The sequence below is a fragment of the Syngnathoides biaculeatus genome, chromosome 15 (assembly GCF_019802595.1).
Source record: "Syngnathoides biaculeatus isolate LvHL_M chromosome 15, ASM1980259v1, whole genome shotgun sequence".
In the NCBI taxonomy this organism is placed as follows: Eukaryota; Metazoa; Chordata; class Actinopteri; order Syngnathiformes; family Syngnathidae; genus Syngnathoides; species Syngnathoides biaculeatus.
This window is the reverse complement of record NC_084654.1, coordinates 6,447,042-6,474,910: the sequence shown is the minus strand read 5'-3', so window position 1 is coordinate 6,474,910 and position 27,869 is coordinate 6,447,042. Positions and strand designations below refer to the sequence as shown.

The window sequence follows — 27,869 nt, the reverse complement described above, 5'->3', positions numbered from 1 at the left end:
GGAATGTTCCTCGTACAAATTATTTCTGGCTTCTAAAATGTGTATCAATTCCAGATTCACATGACTGGAATTCAAAGCTTCGTATCTGCTCACTACCTTCAACTGTGATCCTCTCCACGGCGCGTCGCTCTCCCCGGCTGCAGTGCGGTGGCAAGCAATAACCCCGAATGCTCCGGCCTGTTCGTACGCGGGCGCTTAGAACATAGTTGGGATCGAGGTCATCGCCACCCTCAGGAAGGAGAGAAGACACTTGCAATATAGGTTTACAATAACAGCTCCAAGAAATCCAAATTGGTACCTTGAGGTTCTCTGGGTCCAGGTCAGTTTTGTGGATGTCTGATGGTCTGTAACCTCCGTGTCTTTCTTCAATCACAAGGTCCATCAAGTCTTTGAAGACTTCATATGACTCCTCATCGCCAGCCACGCACCCCACAGTCATGATAAAAGGATGACCTAAACTCATCAGCGATATCAGCCCATCAACAACAGCCAAAAACCCTCACGAGGTTGCAGTTGGACAGATCTTCGACCAGAGTGGATCAAATTGTACCTGGGTTATCCACTCCTGTCTGAATGACATCATCGATGGTGAAGGCATTGGGGGTACATTTCTCCCTCAGTTTGTTGTACATGTCCATCGTTAACAACTTGGCCATGTGGTTGTTGTGCTCACTCAGAGTGGGAAAGTCATCTTTCACTGACCGCTCCCCCAGCTGAAGGTTGGCCATTTCATCAGAGCTAGAAAAAGAAAACAACCTGATTCAGTTGGATGAAAGTGGCTGACATAAACTGACCGCAACTCAAAGTGACATCATAAAACTCTTGACATCACAAGTGCTGTTTTCATTTTGTTTGTGATATTTTGGAGTAGTGTAACTGAATTTTGATGATCTACCAGGTTTGCAGACCGTGCATCATCCAATTCCCAACATCAAAGAGTAAAACAGATGGATGGATAGCTATGCAACGATCTGGAATCCATTAAGAGGACAAAAAAAAAAATGCCAAAAGAACAGAATGCTGTCATTTCACTCAGGCAATCAGTGTACCTGTTAAGGTTTTATATTCATATTTTACTCTTTTTAAAATAAGTTCTATTAGGTTCTGAAGACCGGGGTACAAATCTTTGCATGTTCTCTAGGCCCTCCATTGGTTTCCACATCCCAAAAACGTGCATTAATTGGAGAGACTAAATTGCCCCTAAGTGTGATTGAGAGTACGACTGTTGTCTGCCTCCATGTGCCCTGCGATTGGCAGGCAACTAGTTCAGGGGGTGTACCCTGCCTATTGACTGATGACAGCTGGGATTGGCTCCAGCACTCTGGCAACTTGTGAGGATAGGAAGCTCAAAAGAAAATGGATGGTTGGACTATTGTGGTTCAAAAAGGGGTTTTTCAGGCATTCTCAATCATTTTAGGTTGGAATTGTTCTCCATTTCTTGAACCCTGACTTCATGCTTTTGCCAAATTATGTTGCTCTCTAGTTGAGATGACATTTTTGAGCCAAAGGTTCCGCGATGACTTTGAAGAGCAGGAATTTTCCATCTGCTTTCATGCATCAGCCTATGCCAGGAGAAATTCACACATTTGAAACGATCTGCAGCAGGTTGAGGATACAACACTTGAGACATCAACCAAATCATCTCGTCATATTACCACTGAATAAGTCTTCACCACTTGGTCCAACTTACACTTGTTCCATAGTGTCTGACATGCTTCCGTCTTGATGTTAGATGTGTACATTTTCGCAACAATTTAGCAACTAAATGCTACGAGGTGTATCGCTAACGCTGACTTTTTGCAGTATGGGCACATTTCTTTATCATCTATCATCGACAAAATAAAACTGAATAATGACAACTAGTTCGTCTTTAAAACGGAATTAGCATAACAGAGAAGCGCCAATCCTAAACAATGAAGTTTATATCAAATACCTACTTTTAAAGTTAGCCAGTTCTCTAATTTGGGGGTTTATATTAAAATTAAGTTATTTAAATCGAGCAGTTTTCTGTGAGAAATAGTTTTGAAGGAACGCATGCATGTGTATTTTACAAATTACTATTAGAAACAAAGCAAAAGTTTTTTCTATTTCACGCATTTTATACAAAAGGCAACCCAATGTGCTTTACATGCTTAAAAGCATTTAAAAACAAGAAATAAAAGTTTATAAGCATTTCAAACGGGAAAAATAAAAATACAACTAAAAAAGCAATGCAAAAAACAATGCAAGAAATATAATTTAAAAATAGAAATAATATAAGAAGCATGACAAAAAAAGAAGCGTTTTTAACCTGGATTTCAAAAGGTTCACACGTGGTTAGGGCTGACGTCACTTCTGTTGGAATTTGCACCAAAATAGCTAAACGCTTCCTCACCATGTTTGCTGAGAACTCTGCACTCCGCTATTAGACCTGAGTCTATTGATATACAAACACTACTGGGTTTATATTCCATTAGCATTCCTTTCATGTATTCTGGACCTAAACCATCTGGCGCAGAGGTGTCAAACTCATTCTCGCTCAGGGGCCACATGGAAGAAAATCTATTTCCAAAACCGGTAAATAATGACCTGTATATATGAAGTTATACACTTTATAACTTAAAAACAAAAACGTCATCATTTTTTTCTTAATTTTAATACTGTTCAAAATAGTACAAGCCAGACATCACTATTAATCGTAAAACATTATTATTATTTTTTTTTAATTCTGAGGGAAAAAAGCACACAATGCCTCAGTTATTCACATAAGGACAGTGTAACACAGAACACTATCGGGGTGTCATTTCTCTGGCAGAAATATATATGCGTATATATATAAAACAAATGAATAAATAACAATCCTGTTCCCTAGACACATGCAAGAAGAGCAGTCTTTCATAATACTACATAACTTTGTTGCACCCCAGCAGCTGTTTCTTCACGTTACTGTATTCAGATTCTTGGTAACATCCATCATAAATGCAAGGTCCTGCATCCAAATTCTTGATTAGCAAACCTTCTATTTTCTGTCTTGTGCCATTGTTGGGACACACATTCATATCCTGCTGGTCCAATCAATATTAGCATTAGTAATATATGTTGCAGAGTCATACGATTCGTCTCTTTAAACTGCTTTCTTTGCACAATTGTCATTGCAAAGGAAACCATGAATGGGTAAAGGAAGTCTGTACAAGTTAAACTCAATGTGGGATGTTGACATACTCTTATCTGTTACCTGTTGTAAATGAAGATTTTACATCTTGCACGAATCTTATAAGGAATAGTTCCTATAAATAGAAATGTCTCTTGTTCTTTGTTCTGAAAATGTTGTACCAGGGCAGCACTGACCGCCGAAGAATAATTTCTTGTCTCTTTTTACAAACTTGGCCAAATAAAGCCAATTCTGATTCTGCGGAATGAAATTCTAACACTGGTTTGCCCTTTTCTGAACGTTAGGTAATACCATATCTTTTTTTGTGTCCCACAGTTTTAATAATGGCTGAAGATGAAGATGCATTCGATGTCCCTGCGGTGTTAGAGTAGTTTGACTGGACAGGAACATCAGCATCCGACTTCTAAATGGAGACAAACTTGTAGGATCACTGTCTACTTTGACCATGAATGTAACAATCAATTAACAATGCATTGTTTTTTTTATATATCTAATTCCAAAATAAAAGGTTGTACTACACAGAAAATGTCCTTAAAATCTTTCTATTTTCAGAAGAGTACACTGCAAGTTCATGTCAACCCAGAGAAGAAGTCAGACTAGACAAGGAAATACTTGGAGCATTGAGTCAACTTAGTATAAAATTCATTGGGTGCCAGCAGGTTGGAACAGCTGGTGGAAGGTGTCTGGTATGTTATGTGACAGAAGAGTCTCTGCTAGGATGAAGGACGAATTTTATAAAATAGTGGTGAGGCCGGCCATGATGTACAGATTAGATGTTGATGAATGTTGTGAGGGAAGACATGAGTGCAGTTGGAGTTCGGCCCTGTTTCAAGGAAATAAGTGCCCTGTAAATTTATGTGCAATGAACGTCCCTGCTGTTGGATTATTTACCACATCTCGAGCCGAAACAAATAACGACTCAATCTGTATGGCACATTTGAGATCTGCTTGACTACATATTTTGAGGCTAAACAGTTTTTAAAGATTAGACGCAAATGTATGTGCTTGAAACCTGAATACAACTACACTGTACTTAAAAAAATGTACTGTACTTGTAAAGTAACAATTGTAAGGTGCTCGATTTAAAAATGTTTCAAACTTGCTGTAATGTTAAGCTATAAACTTTGTTCTAATATATCTATTGTTTCATGTTTTCAATGTTGACCATTGTGTTTACTTTATAGAAATTCGGTGAGTATAGCATAAGAATTGTACCACACTTTCAGAATCACTGGTTAAGATCTTGCAAAAATTCCTCTTTTCACCACCAGGTGGAAAGTATTTCGCTCGTGATGTGCTGAAGGATTTGGAACCTGGCACAATGGACTCTGTGAGGTGAGGACCATGTGGGCAGGTCGATATCAGACAACTTTGTTTTTACATGTTTGCTTATTCATGTTTTCAACATTTGCTGGCACTTTGTTTTTACATGTTTGCTTATCCATGTTTTCAACATTTGCTGGCAAAAAATAGAACTGAAGCTTGAGTATATATGTACACAAACGGAAAAGAACAAACCAAAATTTATTTTTATGAATTAAGCCCATTTACGTACATGTGCCAACTTATACACTACTCGACACAAAGTGACCAAGACCCCAAAACCAAGATTTACTATTTAGCATTCGGTAAACTGGGGAAGAAAAAATGCTGAAAATCTGAATCTTATGTATATCGAGTAAAATATGGTCAATTGAAAATGTTGATAAGTCAGTTTACCAGATTTTAATTATACACAATAGACATCCTGTACACGTTTGAATGTTTTTTTTTTTCAGCATGGGATGCATTTACTCCATTACAGAAAGTTATAATGATAATAAATTAGAACACGTTAAAATCTCCCAAAAATGAAATTTGATTATTATCTGAAAATTATATGCTGCCTGACAAACTACAATATAAATCAAGTATATTAATGTCATATAAAATAACTTATAACATACAGTATTGTAGTACAGCCATGTATTATTTTTTTTTTTTTTAGAAAAAACAGGTGTCTCCGGTGCGTAATTGTCATGATGCCCCACAGCATGACATCTATTATTGTGGGGCCCACGGTTTAAGGTTATTCAACCCCCCACCCCGAAGCTCAGACTACATTTGAATAATTATTTTTGTAGAAATTCTAAAAGATTAACATGTTTTTGTCCCATTGTCGTCCAGCTTTCACCTAAAGCCAGCTCCCCTAACAGGAAAAGCTCTATATTTATTGATTGATTAGCAGTGAAATCACAGTTCTAGTCATCATTCATACTTCATTAGCTCAAGAAGACCTATTGTACACTTGAAACAAAATATTTCAATATTTTCCTTACTAGGGTCGCAGGTTGTGCAGGAGCAGCTGACTTCATTCTGCTTTTCTGTTTTTAAAGCTTTTAAACTAAAACTTTTTTAAAACTTTCTTTATTTTAAAATATTAACACACTGAGTTTTATATATATACTGTATAATTATGAATAAATAATTTTAGGCGGCACAGTGGTACAGCTGAAAAACGTTGGCCTTACAGTTCTGAAGACCTGGGTTCAATTCCAGCCCTCCCTGTGTGGAGTTTGCATGTTCTCCACGTTCATGCACGGGTTTTCTCCGAGTACTCCAGTTTCCTCCCACATTCCAAAAATATGTAACATTAATTCGACACTAAATTGCCCCTAGGCATGATTGAGTGCGGCTGTTTGTCTCTATGTGCCCTGCGATTGGCTGGCAACCAGTTCAGGGTCTACCCCGCCTCCTGCCCCGTTGACAGCTGGGATAGGCTCCACCACTCCTGTGACCCTCGTGAGGAAAAGTGGCTAAGAAAATTGATGTATGGATGTATCTATATATAGAGAGAACCTGGGACCTCAGAACTGTGAGGCCAACGCTTTACCAGCTGACTACTGCAATAGCTATGAGTTTCATTGACAATTTCTCTATTTTTTGCGAGTGCAGCCATCTTTAAAGGCAGATGGTTTCTGTCTGAATAGACAAAGGAGTTAAGGTATTGACTGCCAACCTTTATTACTGTGTACCTCATTCAACATCCCAGAAAGAAAATCGTAGAAATCCGTACACAACTCAAAAGGATGAAGGTGTTCCCAACCAATCAAGTGGATCAAAAGATAAGACGAGATAATGGGGCAGAGTGACTAGAGTGACACGACAGTCACCCAAACAATCAAGAATGAATGAGATGAGCCAGCATTTTAACTTTTCCACTCCTCTCCCTGCCCCATTGAAGCTGAGGCCGACGCAAAACTCATGAATGCTATGTTATGTCTGACGTATAGGGTGAAGACTACTGTCAATCTTGGACTCCAGGCTTCACCACGCCAAGATCCTCCTTCCAGCCCCCCTCGTCTGAAACCACCGTCCACTGAGATGCGAAAGGCCCCAACTCCACACCTGAAGAATCGTATCTGTGAATATGACATGCAGGTCTTTTCCAGAATAACTCAGAACCTTATGTAGCGCAGGCATTTTTCATCCCAGTAATTATCAGATACAAAAGGTTTGTCAAAGAGAGATGGCATAAAAAAAGTAGAACTTCAAACTTAATGAGGATAAAATATCTACATCAAATTATTGTCTCCAGTTATCTCTGCAAGACTAGCTTTTTCACTGGGTAATGAATCATTGTTGATTAATCACATTCCAATCTATGATCTGGACTTTTTGTTATGAAATCAAACATGAACAAAGTAGCTGCAGTAGCATTTTAAATTAGGTAAAACCAGCAAATTTTAATTTTATGAACAAGTATCGAATAGGGAAAAATGTATTGCTGTTATTAGGCATTTCAACGTAATGAAATACTTGTCTGGGGCACGGTCATGCCACTGCCTTGCCTGCGGCTGCCCCTTGCAGCTCCCCACCTGCGGCTCATTGATGTTAGTTATCTCATGTATTTCAGCCTCGTGTTTCGTGTCATTAGTTGCCAGTTGTGTGGGTTTAGCGTGAGTTTACAAGCTTGTGATTTGCCTCCTTGTCACGTCCCAGCATTCTTCTGCATCAAGTCTTGTTTTTGTTCATGTGCCATGTTTTTTTTTTCAGATAGAAGATGACCTTTTTCATGATTTTTGGACCTTGTGTTTTTTTCCACGGGTTTGTGGAGACATTTGTGTGTTGTTTGCTGCCCACCTTGAGTGCAGCAGCCCAGTTTGGCCTCGCAATTTGTGGTCCCTGTAGACCTGGATCAGAAGAGGGGATTAATTGACTGGTCGCCGCATCTTGATTTTGTTCTGGCGATGCCCGGACCATAGCTTCACCTCTCGTTGCTGTTTCGTCGACGCCCGGTCCACAGTGACTAACCTTCGCTTGTGCTCTCCAGCAGAGCCATTCAGCCAGGAGCAGTCTCCCAGTCATGCTTTGGCGGTGCCCAGGGCCGCCGCCATGCACTCCAGCAGTGGCGCGGAACTTACAGCCACCTCTCACCTGTTTCAGCAGCTCCCGACCAGCAGCTGCTCCTTCACTCCTGCTTTCAGCGGTGACACCCAGCTCGCAGGGTCATCCACGTACCCGTTCCGGCTGCGCCCAGCTCACAGCGTTCACCATATGTTCCTGATTTGTCGGCTCCCGGAACGCCTCATGTTCCTGTCTCATTGGCGCCAGCTGATTGTCATAAATCCACTACGTGTTTGTTTTGTCAGTGCCCAGCCCGCAGCATCCACTACGACATAGTGAAGACAATAAAGATGTCCACACTTTTTGGCAGCATGTATATCTGCGAGCAGACCTTTTCACGCATGAAACTTCTGAAAAGCCCAATGAAATCAAGATTGACAGATGAATATCTACATCAGTGTTTGAGACTGGCAGTGACTAAAATGGAACCTGACATTCAACTTATCACCTGCCAGATGCAGACCCACAGTTCACATTGATGAATATTCAAAGGTAAGCTCACTTTTTTTATTTTAATGAGTCATTATGAGCATATATATCAAGATAAAATCAATCACCACAACCATAGTGGATTGGTACTGGTTGTGCTGTGTAGGTCCTGTATCACCAGGTTCACTTTCTCAGCCTGCTTGCTTTGTGGTTTTCACAGGGAAGATGCTGAGCGAGAGCTGCAAACAGCGATGTTTGCAAGGCTGCTGGAATCTGCAAGAGAATTATAACTGTCAACCATTCCCACTGCGGTTGCCAGACCGTGGTCGGGAGACGCAGGGGAGACGTCTCCTCCTGGACCAAGGTTGTCCTCCTTGGAATTAACTCCCTTCTCGCGTCGCACCTCCGAAGCTCAATGGCAGGAGTAGTAATAACACGGAGCATTGATTATACTGTCTTTATCAGCTTTTTGCACATAACACTTCCCCGGTCGCCGTGAATCAAATGCTTTTTTTCTCACACACAAAACGCTTGTGCAGTCCGTCCCACTTACACATCAGTACACATGCCCACCTGCACCGAACACTACCCCCACTCTGGATGGCAATAAAATAATGCCACTCCAGCACAGCAATGTATGAGCTGGTGTACACAACTGTGACACCATTAACATATACAGACTGAGGTAGAGTAAAACAATGACCATATTGGCTTATTGTTTAAGGCTTACACAGGTACACAATCAAAAATAAAAGAAGCTAAAGTGCAATTCAACACTATGTGGCGACCAGGAAGAATAAAATACTAACAGACAGTGAGGTATCGCATCGACAAACTGTGGGATCAAAAGCACAATTTCAACAGTATTTTTATTTTTATTTTTTTTTTTAACAGATCAACGAAAACAGCTCCGTAAACATTGTAGAAACCCGATATAATACAACTTTTACCAGTAACTAGTCTCTCCCAGAACAGTCAGGCAGTGGAAGGACCATCAACTATGTGACCCACACACCATACCTATTCGGTGTCCTACGGTGATGTCCACGTCATTGCCCTTGTAGACTCAAAGGGCGTGACTCACCCATTGCACCCCCACTATTCTCACTTCCTGCATGGGAAACGGGTTGGACTGAGAACAACCGCAGTGGGATCTGTTGCAGCTGTGGTGGAGGGAGGATCGGCACCGAGACCAGCATCCCTCGTAATGGAAAATACGACTTGTAATCCCATATCGTGGTCTATTGGGTCCTCGTCCAAGGCTGGTGGTGGAATCTCCGTAGGTCTCCATCCTTGAGCATGGCCCAAAGCCCAGGTGTTGTCCAGAGGGTCACGGCAGCGGTAATGCTTCAGTTGATCATGGTGGACAACTTTCACCTTGGCTCTCGGGTTCTTCTAAATACGGTATATCAGTTCGTCTAATTGATCCAAGATAAAGATTGGCACTTCATATGATGGGAGGAATTTCTGGACTTATTCTTGACACAACGGGTCCCATTCACTAGACACCACATAGGATATCTGATCTTGTACTCCATGTGGCAGCAATTTTTGTCATATTGTCATTTAGCGCATGTAACTTGCCAGGGCATCTCTGGTAATGAGATGGGCCAGCTCGAGCCGCTCGAGCATCTGCACGTACTCTGGACCGGTCGCTTAGTTGACTGGGTCAGGAGGCAGCCCTGCAACAAGATCCACCGGTTCACTTCTCACCCGAACATCATGAAGTTTGGAGTGAATCCTGTCGCACTGTGCTTCTTGGTGGTCCTGTAGGCCATGACAGCATAGGGGACCATAAGGTCCCAGTCCCAATGACAATGTTCTGCTGTGAAAGCCAGGATCTTCTGGAGAGTGGTGTTGAGTTCAACTTGGCCAATTGACTGAGGTCTGGATGCCATTGGTATGAGTTTTGTCTATGCCAGGCTGCCCATCCCTTGCAATACCTCAGACTTAAAGTTATGACCCTGATCACAGTGCAGAGCTTGAGGTATCCATAGCAACACACTCACTCAGACGTAACAACTTCAGTGACAGTTGCAGCTCGCTCATCGAGAATCAGGAACGCATCCATCCACTTCGTCAAATAATCCTGTATCAGCAACACATCGGTTTCTGCGCTCAGTTTCATTCAGCGGTCCCATAATGTCCAGGGCAATGTGTTCCATCGGGGCTCCCACTTGGACAGATCCCATTGGAGCTTGTGGTCTTTTATGGGGGCGAGCTCTGGATGCACAGCTGGTACAAGTTTGGCACCAGAGGCTAACATCTTCCCTCATGTGGTACCAGTAGTATCAAGTTCTTAGTCTGGACGCTAAAATGCCCACCCACAGGCCCTTCACCTCCGGTTGTAGTTTGCGTGGCACCACAATTTTGGATAGAAGTCAGCATCATTGAGGCAGTGGAAGCGACGGACCAGAACTCCATCTCGGAGGTACACCCGTTTCCATTGAGACCAGTATGTCTTGACAGCTGGACTGTATGGTGAAACCACCGCCCATGGAGGACGCTCGTTACTGTCCTTCATCCAGGCGCGTATGGGTGCAATATCAACATCAGCATCCTGGGCTTGACTCAGCCAGAAAACACAGAAGCAGTATTAGGATTTTTTTCCAATCAGTTTTACATTAGTCAGAATGTTTTGGTTCAAAATCTTTGTGTGGTGTTCATATCGCCAAGTAACGCAAGGTGGACGACATTGTTTCTAAATGCGTTTATTGAAGACATGTAGCACAACTAGCACAGACTGCTAAGCTAACTGGCATGCATGAGTATCCCGCGCTGCATGCATCATGGGGCTCAGGGCTGTGTCACAAATGCGCAGTATGCTTTGACTTACCCCCACTTAACTCGGTGCTGTAGTAGCCAGCAGTTCCTCCAGCCTCACTGGACTCAATGCTGTATCAGGCGGAAGGTGTTCCACCTTCAATGGACTCGGCGGCAGAGAGCTGTGATCAGAGTCCAAATTACACTGGAATGACTGATGAGTGATTCTTCCAGGAAGCGTGAATGGAGCCTGTATTTTGCAGTGGAAAGACTGCCGGCACGGTCTTCTGGAGAGGCTATCCAGATTGGTCTGCACCAGCTTCTCAAGCCAACGAGCTAATTATCCTTCCTGCTCTCTCATTTTTGTCAACCAGCGCAGGCTGCTGTGATCAGTGCATCTTGAAGGAGGGTCCAAGGAGGTACTGGCGAAAATGGGATGTGAAATCAGCAATGGTAAGCAGTTCTTGTCGGCTATTGAAGCAAAGTCCTTTACAAAGCGTCGGACATCCTGGATCAATGTTGGTGGGGGCCACATTCTGACTTTTTTCACTTTGCTGGGATCCGTGGCAACAACACCCTCAGACACTGTATGGCCCAGATATGTAATCTGGCGACGAAATTGGCAACATTTGTCTGGTTTCAATTTCAAATTAGCTTGCTGGAGTCGATCGAATACCTGACCCAACCTCTGAAGCATCTCCGGCACATCCTTGGCCAGTACAAGGATGTCGTCCAAATAGACCAGGCAGGTCTCCCACTGCATCCCAACCAGCACGGGTCCATTAGCCGTTGGAATGTTGCATGTTGCTGGAGCATTGCAGAGTCCGAACGGCATGACGTTCCACTCGAAGGGGCCAGTGTGAGTGTAGAAGGCTGCCTCTGCGGGCTCTCTCTGTCATTTCCACCTGCCAGTAGCCTGATGAAAGATCCAACGTGCTGAACCATTTGGCAGTGGAGTGTATCCATCGTATCCTGGATACGGGGTACCAGGTATGCATCAGTTCCGGTGCCGTCATTGATGCCTCTGTAATCAACGCAAAGACGGTACGTCCCATCCTTCTTACATAGCATAACTATGGGGGAGGCTCAGCTGCTGTTGCTATGTTGGGCGACACCACTTTCCAGGGTGTCGCTGATCTGGCTGTCCACATCCTGTTGTTTCTCTCCCATCTTACGTGGCCGTTGTTTAATAGGGGCATCCAGGTGGGTCAGGATGTCTTGTTGGACCAAACTGGTTCAGCCCAAGTCAGCAGGCCATGACGAAAACATGTGCACGTAACTACAGAGCAAACGCTTAAGTTGAAGTTGCTCGTGGTCATGGAGTTCGGTGGCGCTCTGAGCATAGCGTTCCTGCAGGTGCAGAGGGACCACAGGCGAGCTGGCCAGTGTGTCTGGGGCTGGTAATACACTGGACGGCTGAACAACTTCGGCTGGTTGGAGCAGGCTGGCAATGCCACCTTCTTTAATAATTACCGCGTTGTTGCCAGGGTTGTAAAGGACAGCCCGGTGTTGACCAAAACTCTGCCAATGAGTACTTCGTGCTTCTCAAGAAAACCTTTGGTTGGGCTAAGCATCATGTTTCCTTGGGCTGTCACACCCCTGTGTACATTTTCTTTCACAATATACTTTTGCCCCTGTTCCACTGCAACAGTCTTGGTTATCCTCACTGCCAGTGACTTTGGGCTGGCCTCCGTTTTGTAGTAAGGCACACGTTCACCAAAAAGATTGATGCGGTGTCTGCCGAAGTCAACTTGAGCCTCAGCTTGAATGAGAAAAGGATGCCCGAGCAATACTTCACTGCCTGTTATATCTGCCACTATGAAATCAACGATAACTTGCTGATTACATAGATAGATAGGGATTTGGGATTCACCTAGCACAGGCACGTCCCCTGGTCCCACACCCATCAAGGTTTCAAAAGTCGAAAGCTGCAGGGGAGGCTTCATGTCTGGGTGGATAGCCTTGTAATAATGTAGGTGTAGCACACTCCTTAGGGCACCGCTGTCCAACACTGCATACTCTCAGCTCGTAAATGTTTCAGTGCCCTGGGCATTGAGATGGAGCACTGATGGTTCAGGACTGTTGCAAGTGGTACTCCTCAATTGTGATGTCCTGGTGATGTGTTGAGGGGAAGGACACTGCTTCTGGATGGGGCCCCAGCCTCGACAGTTGTTGCAGCGAACTCTGTTTTTTTTTTCAAGTTTCTCTGTTGTTTCAATGTTGAGGGTCTGAACAGGCCATGCGGACTGGAGGAGGGACCGACTGGAGGAGAGGTTTTGTCATCGTTCTCCCGTACAACAGCAGCACGTGATTGAACTTCAACAATGTGGCGGGCATCCTGCCACTTGGCATTGGTGACACATGACGCAGCACTTTTGGTGGTCTCATGGCAATAGGCTATTTTATGTGCTTTGGCAAGTGTCGCTCAACGCCTTGCTAACAGCTTTTGAACCACATCTGCATCTCCTAGCCCATTCGTAAACACTTCGACAGCTATGGAGTCTTGCTTGCTCTCTGGCCTATTACCGTTAGTCACAGCTACTCTACCATAAATGTCATCCCGGAATGCATGCAGGGCTTCTCCCTCTCATCACTCCTCTGGCTTAAAAATTACTGGTGTGCTATGCACAAGACATTGCATATAGTCAGAGGAGAATGGGTTTGAATCTGTCATCAGCATTAGTTGGGTAGGGGCTGAGCAATTGTGTGTAGTGCCGCGTGATGCCAGCTTTGATATACTTTATCATCAAAAGGGATAGAGTGGGAAAACTGCAGCCTAGTGAGAACTTCCTCCCCATCAGCAAATGTGTTTGCACAGGTTACGTCACACACAAATGTGTTATAATGTTCACATTTCTTCACCATCAAATATTGCTTAGCTCCGCTCACACACTTGACACTCCCAGGAGCGCTATTCATCAAAATACCAGAGTCGGGAGGATTAGCTTCGAGTCGGACGTATTCGTGGGGATTGCGAGCAGCAGCCATCACGTGTTAGCTTAACTCCGGTGAATAAAGCAAGTACTTTACCGATTCTGGTCAAAAGAGACGACACTCAGCACTCCTTAGACAACGTAAGAAGATCCCTTCATTGTCGCCAGTGTTAGTGATTCCTGCTCTGGTTGCCTGACCATAGTCGGGAGACGCAGGGGAGACGTCTTCTCCTGGGCCGAGGTTGTTCTCCTTGCTTCTCGCGATGCACCTCTGAAACTCAATTGCAGGAGTAGGAATAACACGGAGCATCGATTCGCTGTTATACTCGGTTCATTGGATCTTAGCACACACTCCCCTGGTCGCCGTGAATCAAACCCTTTTTTCCCTCATTTTCCTCACAAAACGCATACGCAGTCCATCTCACCTACACATCAACACACATGCCCACCTGCACCGAGCCCGCAACATGAGGAACACAATAACTTTGAGGACTGCTCATGAGTCATTTGAATAAAAGATTCTACTCTAACAAATAAGCTAAAATTGAACCTGTTACAAATGTGCACAGCACAACAGAAAGTTTGTTCTTTTTTTCTTTAAAAACTCAGAGGGTTATTTGATTATTATTTACTTCATCAATAGTGTAATTTTTTTCCTGGCTTTTTTCTGTGAAGAACCCAGGTTTTGTTCTGTGACGAATCCACCAAAGGTTATTTGAGTTTGTGTGGGTTTCTGGAAAACAATACATTTTTACATTTAGGCACTCCTGCAATCACATATATCACATTATAAACAGACCCCGGCGCCCCATCAGAGAAGCGAAAAGTTAAATGGCCCTCACAGGACTACTGGACTACGAAATCCTGTTTCGTCGCTGCCTAGCCCGCAGCGCCCACCACGGGCTCCTGTTTCTCTTCCTTGCTCGTGTGCTCTTGTGGCGGCACTCAACCTACAGCCGGCACTTCTCGCTTCTGCTTCAGTGGCTCACAGCCACCGACCGCTCCCATGTTCTCGTAGCACTGGCTATGGTGCCATGCCCGCGGCTGCCGCCTACGTTTGCTCTTCTTCCTGCTTCTGATTCGGGGGTGCTTGACCAACAGGTACCTCTCGCCCCTGCCTCAGCGGTGGTCCATCAGCAGCCGCCTCTCGTCCCTGCTCTAGTGGCGGGGCCTGACCAGCAGCAGAGGCCGCCTCTCGTTCCTGTCTCGGCGGTGCTCATCCAGCGGCCACCATCTGTTCTTGTTGCTCAGATGCTACTTTCCCACTGGGATTATCCTCATGGAGGTCCACCTGAGTGGCCCTGAAATAACTTGTTGCTTGGCGTTCTGGCCAACCTCCTGAACTGCTCAGCTTTGGATGGCCTAGATGTCCACCGGATTGACCAGGCTAAGGATACTCCTAGTAAAACTAGGAGCATCTCGAGGTGAGTTGAGTAATAGTGGCACACAGAGTCCAAAGCAAACGTGGTGAAGTACCATTTAGCTATTATGTTGAAAAAAAAATGGGAATAAGTTGCCAACACAGGTGATGTCAGCCCCAACTGTAAGCATTTTCAAATCCAGACTTTTCTCATTTGTTTCAGGGGACTTCCACAATTCAGTGATATTTCTTGCACAAAAAGCCGTTTTAATGGTACTTTACTTTATTTTCAAATATTTCTATTTTTGGATTTGAATGTTTTTAATCATATAAAGCACAATGAGATATCGTGTGTATGTAATGCAGAATACAAATAAATTTGTTTTGCTTTGGAGATACCGATCCATTCATTTTCTGAGCCGCTTCACATCACAAGTGTAGCGGGAGCCGATCCCAGCTGTCATCTGGCAGGACACACCCTGAATTGCCAGCCAATCGCAGGCCATATGGAGACAGACAACACTCCCAATCACACCTGTGGGCAATTTAGAGACTCAAATGAAGGCATGTTTTTGGGCTGTGGGTGGAAACCCTCGTGTGCAGAGAAAACCCACGCAGGCACGGGGAGAACATGCAAGCTCCACCACGGGGTGGTGGTGGGGATTTCAACCCCAGCCCTCAGAACTGTCAAGCCAGCGCTCGACAGCTGCGCCGCCTCATCCAACTATGGTTATATTAGTTTAAGAAATTATTAAGATTTGCTTTGGAGTTTGTAGTCACGCGCTATCACGATTAACAACCTCTCTGGACATTCCTAGGTAACACAACTTTAGACGGTGTTACACAATCTATTTTTTCCACAAAGAATGACGTGGTCAGCGCTTCGGAGTGAGGATACTACGCACTCCACTGGGGGGAAACCCAGGTTGACTTTGTGCCGCATCACGGGTTTGGCAAAGACTTCAACCTCGACGTGTCAGGACTACGAACACGACAGCTTTGTTGAACGAGTTGTTAAGCAAAGCAAACGTCGAGCACACGACGCGTTTGAGCCATCGCGCGCGTGCTGGCGTGTCGCGTTTGTTGCACACTTCGTGGTCATGACGACGGGACTATATATGTTGCAACACATGCATATCAAGGTGTATTTTCCTCAACACATTCAGTGGGACCAGTCTGTCTGTGCAGTTTTTTTTCCTAGCTCCGAAAACTGAGCAGCTTTTGGCACAAGAGTAGTGCTGGATCTGTGAAGACAAGACGGAAGCATGTCAGACACTATGGAACAAGTGTAAGTTGGACCAAGTGGTGAAGACTTATTCAGTGGTAATATGACGAGATGATTTGGTTGATGTCTCGAGTGTTGTATCCTCAACCTACTGCAGATCGTTTCAAAAGTGTGAATTTCTCCTGCCATAGGCTGCATGAAAGCAGATGGAAGATTCCTGCTCTTCAATGTCATCACGCAACCTTTGGTTCAAAAATGTCATCTCAACTAGAGAGCAACATAATTTGGCAAAAACGTGAAGTCAGGGTTCAAGAAATGGAGAAGAATTCCAACCTAAAATGATTGAGAACGCCTTAAAACCCCCTTTTTGAACCATAACTTTGAACTGTTATAGTCCATCCATCCATTTTCTGAGCTGCTTATCCTCACAAGGTTCGCGGGTGTGGTGGAGCCAATCCAGTTGTCATTGGACAGGCTCCAGGGTACAGCCTGAACTGGTTGCCAGTCAATCACGGGACGTAGAGCAACAGTCACTCACAATCACACCTATGGGCAATTTAAGTCTCCAATGAAGGCATGTTTTTGCAATGTGGGCCCGGAGAACATGCAAACTCCACACAGGCGGGGCTGGGGTTTGAAATCCCGGTTCTCTGAACTTGATCAAAGTAAATACACTAATATAAAACTTTAAAGGTACATTGATTAGCCGAGAGAAATGACAGCATTCTGTTGAGTGCTGCTTTTGGCTTTTTTTTTTTTTTTTTTTTTTTGGTCCTCAACAGATTCCAGATTGTTGCATATTTATCCTTCTATTTTACTCTTTGATGTCATGAATTGGATGTGGTCTGGAAACCTGGGAGATCACAAAAATTCAGTTACCCTACTACAAAAATGTCACAAAATGAAAACAGCACTTCTGATAGATGTGAGGAGTTTTATGAAGTTGCGGTCAGTTTTTGTCAGCCACCTTCATCCAACTGAATCAGGTTGTTTTCTTTTTCTAGCTCTGATGAAATGGCCAACCTTCAGCTGGGGGAGCGGTCAGTGAAAGATGACTTTCCCAATCTGAGTGAGCACAACAACCACATGGCCAAGTTGTTAACGATGGACATGTACAACAAACTGAGGGAGAAATGTACCCCCAATGGCTTCACCATCGATGATGTCATTCAGACAGGAGTGGATAACCCAGGTACAATTTGATCCACTCTGGTCGAAGATCTGTCCAACTGCAACCTCGTGAGGGTTTTTGGCTGTTGTTGATGGGCTGATATCGCTGATGAGTTTAGGTCATCCTTTTATCATGACTGTGGGGTGCGTGGCTGGCGATGAGGAGTCATATGAAGTCTTCAAAGACTTGATGGACCTTGTGATTGAAGAAAGACACGGAGGTTACAGACCATCAGACATCCACAAAACTGACCTGGACCCAGAGAACCTCAAGGTACCAATTTGGATTTCTTGGAGCTGTTATTGTAAACCTATATTGCAAGTGTCTTCTCTCCTTCCTGAGGGTGGCGATGACCTCGATCCCAACTATGTTCTAAGCGCCCGCGTACGAACAGGCCGGAGCATTCGGGGTTATTGCTTGCCACCGCACTGCAGCCGGGGAGAGCGACGCGCCGTGGAGAGGATCACAGTTGAAGGTAGTGAGCAGATACGAAGCTTTGAATTCCAGTCATGTGAATCTGGAATTGATACACATTTTAGAAGCCAGAAATAATTTGTACGAGGAACATTCCTAGATAACACCATCAAATGACCTAATGACAGAACCTAACTAGAATTTTTTTCCCTTTGCAATGATTCTCCAGTCTGTCATCACGTAAAATGCATGCTACGGCCTTGAAATCCATGCGGGATGAGAAAAAGTTCTTTCACTAATCCAGTGAACTTTTTTGTGTAAATTTATAATGTACTACATGCAAAATCCAATCACTGCTTTTATGTAATGACATTAAAACAAATTTGGATAGCCCTTTTCTTAAAACTCATCACCTATTGCAATACTTTTGTTCTTGTGAAAAATGGGACTTAGGTCCTACCTTGAAAGTTGAAGGTATCTTTTCTGGATCGAAATATCCGTAAATAAACGGAAACATTAGTGCCTTCAGAGTGGAAGTGCATAAAGTAGTCCAGATGATGGAGGTACAGTAAGGCTGAGTGCAATCATCTTGCAGCCCTGGATTCACTAAGTGGAGACCTGCAAGGGAAATACTACGCCCTGAAGAACATGACTGAGGAGGAGCAGCAGCAGCTCATTGATGATCACTTGCTGTTTGACAAGCCAGTGTCTCCTCTGCTGCTGGCCTCAGGGATGGCCCGTGACTGGCCTGATGGCAGAGGCATCTGGTGAGAATGAAATTCCAAAAGCTGCATCAAATTCGGTCATGCTGTATGCTGTCTTTTCCCCTCAAGGCACAATGATGACAAGACATTCCTAATTTGGGTGAACGAGGAGGACCATCTACGAATTATATCTATGCAGAAAGGCGGCAACATGAAGGAAGTGTTCACTCGCTTCTGCACCGGACTCAAAGAGGTTTGTGTCTTGACTAGATTTGGTGGTTAGCGAAAGCAAGGTCAAAAGTATTGGGATGCTTATTAGAATTTTTCTGACTTGTGTTTGTTTAAGATGGAGTCATTGTTCAAAGAAAAAGGGGAAGAATTCATGTGGAATGAGCACCTTGGATATATTCTGACTTGTCCATCGAACCTGGGTACTGGCCTGCGTGCTGGTGTACATGTGAAACTTCCAAATATGAGCCAACACCCTGAGTTTGAAGAAGTTCTGCAGCGGCTGAGACTCCAGAAACGTGGAACCGGTACTTTTTTCAAAGGCTGTTTTGAAAGTAGTACAAAGACAAACTGAGCACTGACATGAAAATGAAAATTTATCATTTGTCAAACAGGTGGAGTAGACACTGATGCTGTGGATGGAGTCTTTGACATCTCTAACGCTGACAGACTGGGTTTCTCTGAGGTGGAGCTAGTGCAGATGGTTATCGATGGAGTCAAGGTGCTGGTCGAGATGGAGAAGAGACTGGAAATACAAGAGCCAATTGATAACCTCATGCCTAGTGTCCAGAGGTACGAACAAATAATTATCTTAGAAGTCCAGTTCGGGACTCACACTTTCATGAATTTCATTTTAGAATCTCAAAAGAACCTGAGGAAAAGCCTCAGCCTGAACCAAAGAAGCTTTCAGCTGACGAGGAGTTCCCAGATCTCAGTCAGCACAACAACTACATGGCCAAGTACCTCACGTTGGACATGTACAAAACACTGAGGGAGCGAACTACTTCCAATGACTTCACCATAGATGATGTCATCCAGACAGGCGTGGACAATTCTGGTAGCGACCATAATATGCTCTTGTGCAGTAACTGAGAGAAAGTGTTACTCCTTCAATTTTTGACCATATTACACAATGATAACGGATGCAGGTGATCCTTTTATCATGACGATGGGATGTGTGGCTGGAGATGAGGAGTCTTATGATGTCTACAAAGACATGATGGACCTTGTGATTCAGGATAGACATGGAGGATACAAACCAACTGACAAGCACAAGACTGACCTGAATCCAGAGAAACTAAGGGTGAAATAGCACATCACCAGCACCTTGATAAGATTGACTTCTACTGGTCCGACAGTGTTCTTGATTGTCTGTTGTGCCTCCGAAGGGAGCCGAGGACCTTGATCCCAACTACGTTCTGAGTTCCCGTGTCCGCACTGGTCGCAGCATCCGTGGCTTCTGCCTGCCGCCACATTGCAGCCGTGGAGAGAGACGTGCTGTGGAGAAGCTCTGCATCCAAGGTAATATAGTTCTGTAAGATCCCGACCTTTCTTATGGAAATGTGAACATTATCTTCTGATGCTCTTACAGTTCTGGAATCCATGACTGGAGACCTACAGGGGAAGTACTACCCAATAAAGGACATGACAGAAGCTGAGCAGCAGCAGATGATTTTTGACCACTTCTTGTTTGAAAAACCAATGTCCCCTCTGCTGCTGGCCTCAGGGATGGCCCGTGATTGGCCCGACGGCAGAGGCATCTGGTGATAATTAATCTGTCATAATGATACGATGTTTGGAATGTCTTAATTTACATGCTATTTACATTTGAAGGCATAACGAATACAAGACATTTCTGGTGTGGGTGAATGAGAAGGACCATCTTAGGGTGATCTCAATGCAAAAAGGAGGCAACATGAAGGAAGTGTTCACTCGCTTCTGTGATGGACTCGCAGAGGTTTATAGTTCATTCATTGTATACTGAATCACTTTCTGTTAATTTTGGGGATCTCAATGATCTGATCCTAATTATTTAGATGGAGTCCTTGTTCAAGAAGAAAGGTCATGTATTTATGTGGAATGAGCACCTTGGCTACATTCTGACTTGTCCATCTAACCTGGGAACTGGTCTGCGTGCAAGTGTTAATGTGAAGCTGCCAAACATGAGCAAGCACCCAGAGTTTGATGAGGTTCTTAGGAGATTGAGGCTGCAAAAACGTGGAATTGGTACAGGTAAATCTTTGCTACAAGTGAAAAGTTTATTCCAAAACTAAACCTTAAAATGCAGAAGTTCATCAAGAGTTTTTGTTTTTTTGTACCAGGTGGTGGGGACATAGCTGTTGTGGATGGGGTCTTTGACATCTCCAACATTGACAGACTGGGTTACTCAGAGGTGAAACTGGTCCAGATGGTAGTCGATGGGATCAGGGTGCTGGTAGAGATGGAAAAGAGGCTCCAAATGGATGAGTCCATTGACGACCTAATGCCCAGCAACATTGATCTGAAGGGTTTGACAGCAAAGGATGAGTTTCCAGATCTCAGTAAGCACAACAACCACATGGCCAAAATATTAACTTTGGAGATGTATAAGAAGCTGAAGGATCGCACAACTCCCAATGGCTTCACCATTGATGATGTCATACAGACAGGCGTGGATAATCCAGGTACATTTAGTCCTTTTGAGAATTGGTCAACTTTTGGAGTTTGATTTGGGGATTGCGTGACTAATATGATGTACGCAGGACATCCCTTCATCATGACAGTAGGCTGTGTGGCTGGAGATGAGGAATCTTATGAAGTCTTCAGAGAGCTTTTAGACCTTGTGATTGAAGACAGACATAGAGGTTACAAAGCCAAAGACAATCACAAGACTGATCTCAACCCAGATAATCTGAAGGTATAACAGCATTTCACAATGGCTTGGGACACAAAATTTGGACAGCAGAGAAACCAGTTAGCTGTATTATGTATGCTTTAGGGAGGTGATGACCTCGACCCAGAATATGTTCTGAGCTCCCGAGTCAGAACAGGCCGCAGCATCCGTGGGTTTTGTTTGCCACCGCTGTGCAGTCGTGGAGAGAGACGTGCCATTGAGAAGCTCTCTGTTGAAGGTAAAGTCCAGACTAAATTGTGAGAGCAAGTAGTATATCGCATCACTGAACACTAATTGAGTTTTCTAAATTAAGCCTTGGACTCACTGAGTGGAGACCTACAAGGAAAATACTACGCATTGAAGAACATGACGGAGGAAGAGCAGCAGCAGCTGATTGATGACCACTTGCTGTTTGACAAGCCAGTGTCCCCTTTGCTGTTGGCTTCAGGGATGGCCCGTGACTGGCCTGATGGTCGGGGAATCTGGTAAGACGCTATATAACTGGACTTGGTTGGCTGCATTTCACCTGAGAAGACATAATTATCATTCATGCTTTCGTTAAAGGCACAATGAAAACAAGACATTCTTAGTGTGGGTGAACGAGGAGGACCATCTGCGCGTGATCTCCATGCAAAAAGATAGCAACATGAAAGAAGTGTTCACTCGCTTTTGCTGCGGACTCCAAGAGGTTTTGAGAAATACAGGAATCAAAGCTGTTTGATCCATTCTGTCTTGTGATGACCTGAGTGCCATCTGTTTTAGATCGAGTCCTCGATTAAGCAGAAAGGCGAAGCATTCATGTGGAATGAACACCTTGGGTACATTCTGACTTGCCCCTCCAATTTGGGCACAGGTCTACGTGCCGGTGTGCATGTGAAGCTACCAAACATGAGCAAACACCCTGAGTTTGAAGAAGTTCTAAGGAGGATGAGGCTCCAGAAACGTGGAACTGGTACATGCAAGCTTGGTCAAAGTTGTCTCATTGGGTGAAAAATGTTTGAAGTTAATTTAATTAAATCTATTCACCAGGTGGTGTGGACACAGATGCTGTGGATGGGGTTTTTGATATTTCCAATTCTGACAGACTGGGTTTCTCTGAGGTACAGTTAGTCCAGATGGTGATCGATGGCATCAAGCTGCTAGTAGAGATGGAGAAAAGGCTAGAGAAGGAGGAGCCCATTGATGACCTAATGCCAGCTGATCTTCAGATGAACGTGTTCTCTGCTGAGGAAGAGTTCCCAGATCTCAGTCAGCACAACAACCACATTGCAAAGTTCTTAAGTCTGGAAATGTACAAGACGCTGAGGCAGCGTTGCACCCCTAACGGTTTTACCATTGATGATGTTATTCAGACAGGTGTAGATAATCCAGGTGCAGTACCTTGCTTTTGAGAGTCAATTCTGCATTTATTTAAATTCTGGATTTTGACTGCTCTCCTTGTGACGTATGTGTATAGGTCACCCATATATCATGACTGTGGGCTGTGTGGCTGGAGATGAGGAGTCATACCATGTCTTCAAAGACTTGATGGACCTTGTGATTCAGGATAGACATGGAGGATACAAACCAAGAGATATGCACAAGACTGACCTGGCCCCAGAAAACCTGAGAGTAAAACAGCATTTTACCAGGACCATTTTAAGAATAATACTTGATTGGTATGGTTGAAAACTCAATGTTTGTCCTGCCTTCAAGGGGGGCGACGACCTCGACTCGAAGTACGTTCTGAGCTGCAGAGTCCGAACAGGCCGCAGCATCCGTGGTTTCTCCTTGCCGCCACTGTGCAGTCGTGGAGAAAGGCGCGCTTTGGAGAAGCTTTGCATTGGAGGTATGGCTCAGGCCTCATGAAGAAGCCACAGAGTGTGCCATTTAGTCACTGCAGAGAACAGAGTTCTATGAATCGTGTTTGCTGTTCTTCTTGCAGCGCTAGATACTCTATCTGGAGACCTTAAAGGGACGTATTATGGCTTGAAAAGTATGACAGAGGCTGAACAGCAGCAGCTAATTGATGACCACTTCCTGTTTGACAAGCCAGTGTCACCTTTACTGGTGTCCTCAGGGATGGCCCGTGATTGGCCTGATGGCAGAGGCATCTGGTAAGATCCTAGGTCCTACATTTGCTTAAGATTTGAGATGAACAAGATTTTTTTCTTTTAAAAGGCACAACGACAACAAAACATTCCTCGTGTGGGTGAACGAGGAGGACCATATGCGAGTGATTTCAATGGAGAAAGGTGGCAACATGAAGAGCGTGTTTAGCCGCTTTTGCACTGGACTCAAAGAGGTTTGTTGACAAGGTTAGGTGTAAGGGTGATCATGGGTAATGTTGCGATGACCTGACTTGGTCTTGTTTAGCTTGAGGATGTGATAAAGGAGAAAGGTGAGGCATTCATGTGGAATGAGCATCTCGGCTACATCCTGACTTGCCCCTCCAACCTGGGCACTGGTTTGCGTGCTGGCGTCCACGTAAAGCTTCCAAACATGAGCAAGCATCCCAAGTTCGAGGAGGTTCTTAAGAAGCTGAGGCTCCAAAAACGTGGAACTGGTACGTGCAACTTTTGGTTGTGAGGCATCCCGCGTCTGCTTGAGTCTCTGGAGTTGGCTGATTTCCTTTTTTATGTCAGGTGGTGTGGACACAGCTGCTGTAGATGGAATCTTTGACATATCAAATGGTGACCGACTCGGCTTCTCTGAGGTGCAGCTTGTCCAGATTGTGGTTGATGGTGTCAATTTGCTGGTGGATATGGAAAAGAAGCTGGAAAAGGGTGGTTCCATCAACTCCTTGATGCCTGGTAAACTTAAAATGAAGAAGTTTTCACCTGAGAAAGACTTTCCAGATCTCACTATGCACAACAACTACATGGCCAAGTTTTTAACACTGGATCTGTACAAAACACTGAGTGAGCGGAAAACCCCTTATGGCTTCACTATTGACCGTGTCATCCAGCCTGGCGTGGATAATCCAGGTACAAAGTAATTTTTCGTTCTGTGACAGTCATGAGTTCACCATATCATCACTTCTGTTGTGTCTAGGTACCCCATTCACTATGTCTGTGGGCTGTGTGGCTGGTGATGAGGAGTCGTATGAGATCTTCAAAGAGCTGCTGGACCTTGTCATTGAGGATAAACATGGAGGTTTTAAGTCAACAGACATGCACAAAAGTGAATTCAACCCTGACAGTCTTGCGGTAACTTCTCTAACTTCTCTCAAATCCTAAAGACAGATTGTGTCAGGATTTGTTCGGTGAAAAATTTGTTTTGCCCTAAAGGGGGGCGACGACCTTGACCCCAACTATGTTCTGATTTCCCGTGTTCGAGCGGGTCGCAACATTCGTGGCTACCGCTTGCCGCCACATTGCACCCGAGGAGAAAGACGTTTTCTCGAGCAGCTCTCCATCGAAGGTAATGGTTTTGAGCTGCAGCGCAACATAGAAATATCTATACTTGTACACTTTTGTAAATGTTGCTTTTTTGCAGTTTTGGGATCACTAACTGGAGATCTGAATGGGAAATACTTGTCATTGAAGAGCCTTTCAGAAGCTGAGCAGCAACAGATGATAGAAGACCACTTATTGTTTGAGAAGCCAGTGTGTCCTCTGCTGCTGTCCTCAGGCATGGCCCGTGATTGGCCTGACGGCAGAGGTGTCTGGTGAGAAACCAATGCTACCTAATGTTTTCGATGCATGAAAATATCACGTCAAATTCACGTATTTTCTTGAAAGGCACAATGATGGCAATACATTCTTGGTGTGGGTGAATGAAGAGGAGCATCTAAAAGTGATCTCCATTGAGAAAGGTGGCAACATGAAGGCAGCATTTACTCGCTTCTGCAGTGGAATACAAGAGGTATGTTCAAAAAATGACACAGACGTTAACTCTTATCTCATGTCAATGTTTTTTTTTTCTTTTCTAGGTTGAGTCCAAACTCAAGGAGAAAGAGCATGAATTCATGTTGAGTGACCACTTAGGCTACATCTTGACTTGCCCATCCAACCTGGGCACTGGTCTGCGTGCTGGTGTGCATGTGAAGCTGCCCAACATGAGCAAACGGCCCGAGTTTGAGGATGTTCTTAAAAGGCTGAGGCTTGAGAAGCGTGGAACTGGTATATGGCTTTCTTTGGTTTAAATGTTTTTCCCTTCCATTCAGGCCTTGGAATTCTCAAATTTCATATCTCCTCCAGGAGTGGCAGGCAGCGAAGTAGATGGTGGAGTCTTTGACATCTCCAATGCTGACAGAATGGGCTTCACTGAGGTGCAGCTGGTGCAAGTGGTTGTGGACGGCATAAAGGTGCTCGTGGAGATGGAGAAGCGGCTTGAGATGGAAGAAGGTATTGATGACCTGATGCCCATCCAGAAGTAGAACCACTGACCACCCTACATAGTTAACGTTTGCTTTATCAGCCAAGAATTCTTGCCACCATTTTGTTATTCTTGGAAACAGTTCTGTTATCCTGTTATGTTGAACACAAAATAAAGTGATTGAACATCTAATGCTTTCACTGCCCTGCAATACATTTTCAACATTTCAAATAAACATCAAAAGCTTTTAATTTCATTTGAACTGTATGCAACAAAATAACAAGTGCTTCTCCACAAGGTGCGTGCGTGAATAAAATAGAACATAACATCTTGGGTAAAAGGTCAATATTTTCCCTTTCCAGGCCTTGGTAAGATCATTTTTCATTCCAGTACTGTTGCGTTTCGTGGTTTAGGGTCAAGGAGTTGATGGCTCTTGGGAACATGAATCTGTTGTGGGACCTGTACCACCTGAGGGCAGCAGGTTAAACAGGTGACCAGGATAGGAGTCTTAAAATGTTAGTAGCTCTGATGTGATAGTGAGAGTTGGCAGGGAGGGCAGAGCAGCCAGTGACCTAGGCGCTGTTGATCACTTGCAGAGCTTTGCAGAGCTTTCCTGTCTGCTGCTGTATGTCAAGATGCTCTACAGTGGTTCTGTAGAAAGCCAGCAGCATCTTCGCTTCCAAGTTGTTCCTGAGGACTGGGGAGGTGGAATCACTGCTGGACCTTTTTCACCAATGCTGTGGTGTGTGTTTGTGATGTAGACTCCCAGAAATCAAGTAGTGGACCATATCCATACACCACATTGATGTGAAGTGGGACTGGGCCCACGTCGCAAGATTGTGACAGTTTTCCAATTTCATCCTTGTAGGCAGACTCATCTCCTTTTGAGAAGAGCCCGATCACGGAGTTGCTGGGATGGGCTGGTATGCAGTCATTTGCGTACAGAGTATAGCAGAGGGCTCAATTCACAACCTTGGGGGGACCTGGTGCTGAGGGTGATTGAGGAAGAGAGGTAGGGCCCAAGACTGAAAGACTGAATGGTTTGTGAGGAAGTCTTTTATCCAGCAGCAGATGGAAGGAGATTTTGTCAATGAAAATACCTGGGATGATGATATTAAAGACTGACCTAAAGTCTATGTTCTGTGTGAGATTGTTTCCTGTACACCAATTTGACAGTTTTCCAATTTCATCCTTGTAGGCAGACTCATCTCCATTTGAAAAGAGCCTGATCACGGTGGTATCCTCAGCAAATTTGATAATAGAGTTGCTGGGATGGGCTGGTATGCAGTCATATGCGTACAAAGAGTATAGCAGAGGGCTCAATTCATAACCTTGGGGGGACCCTGTGGTGAGGGTGATTGAGGAAGAGAGGTAGGGCCCAAGACTGAAAGACTGAATGGTTTGTGAGGAAGTCTTTTATCCAGCAGCAGATGGAAGGAGAGTTTGTCAACGAAAATACCTGGGATGATGATATTAAAGACTGACCTAAAGTCTATGTTCTGTGTGAGATTGTTTGCTGTACATCAATTTGACAGTTTTCCAATTTCATCCTTGTAGGCAGACTCATCTCCATTTGAGAAGAGCCTGATCACGGTGGTATCCTCAGCAAATTTGATAATAGAGTTGCTGGGATGGGCTGGTATGCAATCATATGCGTACAAAGAGTATAGCAGAGGGCTCAATTCACAACCTTGGGGGGACCCTGTGGTGAGGGTGATTGAGGAAGAGAGGTAGGGCCAAAGAATGAAAGACTGAATGGTTTATGAGTTATGTCCAGCAGCAGATAGAGTCCAAGGAGGGAGAGTTTGTCAATGAAAATACCTGGGATGATGGTATTAAAAACTGACCTAAAGTTTATGAAAAGCATCCTGTCGTAGTTCCCTTGGCGATCCAAGCTGCTCAGTGCAGTGTGGAGAGCTATTGCAATAGCATCCTCGATGGACCAGTTTCCTCTGTAGGCAAACTGCTAGGGAGCGAGTGAGCTCCTTATGTGGCATGCAACTAGCCTCGCAAAGCACTTCATGGTCATAGGTGTGAGTGCAACACGTCTCCAATCATTTAGACTGTCAATGGCTGATTTTTTTTTTGGTAAAGGAAATGAAATGTGTAAAAGTTAATCAACAAGGCGATGTATTTGCAATACTGCTTAATTC

At 44.3% G+C, this 27,869-nt stretch overlaps 2 protein-coding genes across 3 annotated transcripts; one reads left to right on the top strand and one right to left on the bottom strand.

The window, feature by feature from the left end:
* Positions 1-15: 15 nt before the first annotated feature.
* On the bottom strand, positions 16-13,827 carry LOC133513724 (creatine kinase, testis isozyme-like). 2 transcript variants are annotated; one of them, XM_061844755.1, is made up of 4 exons: positions 13,760-13,827; positions 551-738; positions 299-453; positions 16-229 (listed from the first exon to the last, which is right to left on the bottom strand). In XM_061844755.1, the coding sequence occupies exons 2-4, from the start codon at positions 726-728 to the stop codon at positions 20-22; spliced, it is 543 nt and encodes a 180-aa protein (XP_061700739.1). In that variant the 5' UTR covers positions 729-738; positions 13,760-13,827; the 3' UTR covers positions 16-19. The 2 variants fall into 2 exon arrangements, with proteins under 2 accessions (XP_061700739.1, XP_061700740.1); XM_061844756.1 differs by lacking the exon at positions 13,760-13,827 and having other exon boundaries at positions 551-755.
* A 1,987-nt stretch (positions 13,828-15,814) lies between these two features.
* LOC133513725 (creatine kinase, flagellar-like) lies at positions 15,815-25,908 on the top strand. The gene is given in 30 exon segments (XM_061844757.1): positions 15,815-16,310; positions 17,252-17,439; positions 17,537-17,893; positions 18,428-18,599; positions 18,666-18,789; positions 18,883-19,072; positions 19,160-19,337; positions 19,403-19,602; positions 19,694-19,848; positions 19,934-20,066; positions 20,137-20,308; positions 20,379-20,502; positions 20,582-20,777; positions 20,867-21,208; positions 21,287-21,441; positions 21,523-21,655; positions 21,731-21,902; positions 21,982-22,105; positions 22,180-22,369; positions 22,447-22,788; positions 22,874-23,245; positions 23,342-23,513; positions 23,578-23,701; positions 23,773-23,962; positions 24,042-24,383; positions 24,451-24,819; positions 24,895-25,066; positions 25,140-25,263; positions 25,331-25,520; positions 25,599-25,908. Coding segments are annotated over 30 exon segments (5,904 nt in total). The 5' UTR covers positions 15,815-16,287; the 3' UTR covers positions 25,778-25,908.
* Positions 25,909-27,869: the final 1,961 nt, after the last annotated feature.

Excerpts from the sequence above, each read along its gene's own strand:
- LOC133513724 (XM_061844755.1), bottom strand. The coding sequence starts at position 728 with ATGGCCAACCTTCAGCTGGGGGAGCGGTCAGTGAAAGATGACTTTCCC. Across the intron at positions 454-550 it reads GACAGGAGTGGATAACCCAG|GTCATCCTTTTATCATGACT; the intron begins GTACAATTTGAT and ends TGATGAGTTTAG. Across the intron at positions 230-298 it reads TGGACCCAGAGAACCTCAAG|GGTGGCGATGACCTCGATCC; the intron begins GTACCAATTTGG and ends CTCCTTCCTGAG.